Source organism: Rutidosis leptorrhynchoides, chromosome 9, assembly GCF_046630445.1.
Source record: "Rutidosis leptorrhynchoides isolate AG116_Rl617_1_P2 chromosome 9, CSIRO_AGI_Rlap_v1, whole genome shotgun sequence".
Classification (NCBI taxonomy): domain Eukaryota; kingdom Viridiplantae; phylum Streptophyta; class Magnoliopsida; order Asterales; family Asteraceae; genus Rutidosis; species Rutidosis leptorrhynchoides.
Window position 1 is genome coordinate 35,600,510 of NC_092341.1, and position 3,511 is coordinate 35,604,020.

Below are 3,511 nucleotides of genomic sequence, written 5' to 3' on the forward strand. Positions count from 1 at the left end.
GTAAACCGAACCGGGTTTCACGGTTTGGTGATTTCCAAATTGGCGACTGGATTGTCAATATTCAAATTGGACCGAACTAATAAAATCAGTACGATTCGGCCAGTTTTTACGGTTTGACGATTTTATGAACACGTCAACGGAGAATAAGAGAATTATAATATTAAAATTAAATTGAGATGTGGGATATAAAATGGGAGGTGATTCTCAAACACCATTTTTTCATCCATGTATATTTTTTGTCATAAACTTACAGTTATACCCTTAGATTAATATAGGGAGTTGAACTTATATTACGGAGTATTATTCTAAGTATAATTTAGGGTATATTAGGTAATTAAATGGTGATCACCTTATAAAATTAAACTAATGTGCGTTTGTCTCTTAGACGGGTTGTATCGGTCCAATTGTGGGCGTTGGATCCTACGTGTATTGCCAACCCACACCTGAAAGTATCGGGGCATTGGATGGAAGATTTTGGTCCATGTGCGTTGTTATGCAACGGAAGAAGCAACAGGCGTGGTGTTGTTTTTTTATTTTTTTATTTCAAAAATATGGAGTATTTTTATTCCTTTTTAATACTTAACCCAATTATATTTTAACACATCATCATAATACTCTCAACCCACATCAAAAATTTACACCACCACTGCTCCACAAAAACAACCAACACGTCATAGTCATCAAAAAGGTACAAAGAGCAACTCACGCCCCCAACTCACGCCCCCAACCACTACAAATGATCTTAGGGTTTTATTTTAGATCCAAACAAACTTGAAATGGCAGCTCGTGTTCTCTTCACTGCAAACCAAACTCTAATTTCCCGTATCTCAACCACCATCACACCTTCCTCCATCCTCCCACTCATCCCTGTCGCCGCCAGTTTACATCAGGCAGCACCTGTTGTCAACAACATTCGTGTTTTACACACTTACCAGAACGGATCTTTGGTAATGTCTGCGGACTCTATCCGGTCGACACCTCCACCAAAGAAAAAGATTTGGCTTGATGGCTGTGATTTTGAACTTTGGCTTGTTGTCGTTGATACACCTGAAGATTTACCTACTCGAGATGCACTTATTTATTCGTATATCAATATTTTAGCAAAAGTTGTTGGAAGATACTATTTATTTGTTATTTTGACATTAATCTTTTATTTTAAATGTACTGTATATATATTGTAATTGTAATATTGTAAATTTGAAATTTTGGAATGTGATTATTGTTGAATAGTACGTGCTTCAGTCTAAAGATGAATTTTATGCAGTATCTTCAAGGACAGCTTATTTTTAAATTTCGAAATGGTTATTTTTTGTACAAGAGTATTGTGTGTGTATGTTCATGTCTTTGTTGGTGTGTATGTTTATGTGCATATTGGGCTGTTTTTCAAGTTTCTTGTAAATTTTAGTGAGAGGTTACTATGTGATTGATTTTTGTTTCGGTTATTAGTTATGATGAAGCAAGAATGAAAATCTATTCAGTCTCGATTAGAGGTTATTATGCTTTTGGAGCACGCGTGTCGTCAGATGACTCTCTCAAGCTACAAGGTAATTAGCTAGATGTTTTTCTTTCGAATTTGGTTGTTTGAAGTTTTAGATAATCATATTTTGTTTTTCTCTATTGTTTTTTGTTAGCAATACCCGGTGTTCGCCGGGTGCTACCGGATTCATATGTGGACGTAGAGAACAAAGACTATGGAGGTACCACTTACCGTTTGTTATTTTATTAGCCCTTTTTGTGAGGTTTTGTCTGAAGCTTACACTTACAAACGGTTAAATGTATTTATATGCAATAGATATATACTAGTGATTGTATGTTCCTAACCATCTCCATTTAGCCGAGTGGTTACCGTTTTCCTGGGTGTCTGTGAGCTCTCGAGTTCGAGTCTCATTTAGAGATTTCATAATACAACTTGCTTTGTAGTTGGTTATGGAGTCCTCCGGAGGTAAGCATGGCCTATGGCAGAGTTCATCGGGAGCTTCCGGAGGGTCTACACTCATAGCCTGTTCTATGGTAGTTTTTCGCTGAAACATCCTTAACACGTGGAACGGATATGATCGGGTGGTGGGAACTCCTCCCTATCAGTGACTCCAATCGCGTTTTAAAAACAAAAGTGATTGCATGTTGCTTTCTATATTGTGGGTATAATGATTAATTAAGAAGACTCATTGTTTGTGTGTTGTATGGGCAGGGGAACCATTTATTGATGGGAAGGCTGTTCCTTATGATGCTAAGTACCATGAGGAGTTTGATAGAAATAATGCAATCGCTCGAGCCAAGACGATGAATAGGAACAGATCTTTGGTAATGTCCTCGCACTCTATCCGGTCGAAACCTTCACCAAAGAAAAAGATTTGGCTTGATGGCTGTGATTTTGAACATTGGCTTGTTGTCGTTAAAAAACCTGAAGGTTCACCTACTCGAGATGAAATTATTTTCGGGTTTAATTATATTTGGTTCAGTAATTATGACATTAATTTTTATTTTTTTTATTTTTATGTATTGTACGTTTCATTTAATTTTATGTGAGTAAGAAATCTGTTAATTAGTGTAAAGCTGAAATTTTGGAATGTGATTATTGTTGAATAATACTTTCTTCGGTCTGAAGATGATTTTATGCAGTATATTAAAGGTCAGCTTATTTTTAAGCTTCCAAAAGACTAAGTTTTGTGATTTTATTAATTAGTTATGATGAAGCAAGGATGAAAATCTATTCAGTTTTGACTAGAGGTCGTTATTATGGTTTTGGAGCAAATGTGTCTTCAGATGACTCTCTCAAGCTACGAGGTAATTAGCTATAGATATTTTTCTTTCGAATTTGGTTGTTTGAAATTTAGATAATCATATCTTGTTTTTCTCTATTGCTTTTTGTTAGGGATACCTGGTGTTCTTCGGGTGCTACCTGATTCATATATGGACGTAGAGAACAAAGACTATGGAGGTACCACTTACTGTTTATTTTTTTTATTAGCTCTTTTTGTGATGTTTTGTGTGAAGTGTACAGTTACAAGTAGGGTTGTAAACGAGCCGAGCTCGAGCTCGAGCTCGGCTCGTTTGGAATTCACAGAGCTCAAGCTCGGCTCGGTTCGAGCCTAATATCTTAAGTTGGAGCTCGTCTCGTTTGATCGTTTGATATTATAGAAGCTCGAGCTCGGCTCGAATTCAACTAGTTTATTACGTAATATTTTTTATTAATAGTTTTTTTATTTAATTATATTACATATATGTTTTTGTATATTTTTTATAAGATTTAATATTAGTATTTTAACTATATAAAAATTATAACAATTATTATGAATTTATCTTATACATTATATACTATATTTTATTACTATAAAAATAGTAATTTTGTGTGTATATATAAAAAACTCGTTTAGGCTCGCGAGCCAGCTCGAGATATGAAACTCGAGCTCGCACTAGTTTACTGATCGAGCTTCAAAATATGTTCAAGCTCGAGCTATTACTATAAAAATAGTAATTTTGTGTGTATATATAAAAAACTCGTTTAGGCTCG

At 35.1% G+C, this 3,511-nt stretch overlaps 1 protein-coding gene across 1 annotated transcript; it reads left to right on the plus strand.

Annotated features, from left to right (window-relative positions):
- The first annotated feature begins 776 nt into the window (after positions 1–776).
- LOC139867938 (multiple organellar RNA editing factor 8, chloroplastic/mitochondrial-like) lies at positions 777–3,093 on the plus strand. Its single transcript, XM_071856281.1, has 6 exons — positions 777–1,114; positions 1,444–1,544; positions 1,632–1,697; positions 2,189–2,407; positions 2,873–2,938; positions 3,002–3,093. The coding sequence occupies exons 1-6, from the start codon at positions 777–779 to the stop codon at positions 3,091–3,093; spliced, it is 882 nt and encodes a 293-aa protein (XP_071712382.1).
- Positions 3,094–3,511: the final 418 nt, after the last annotated feature.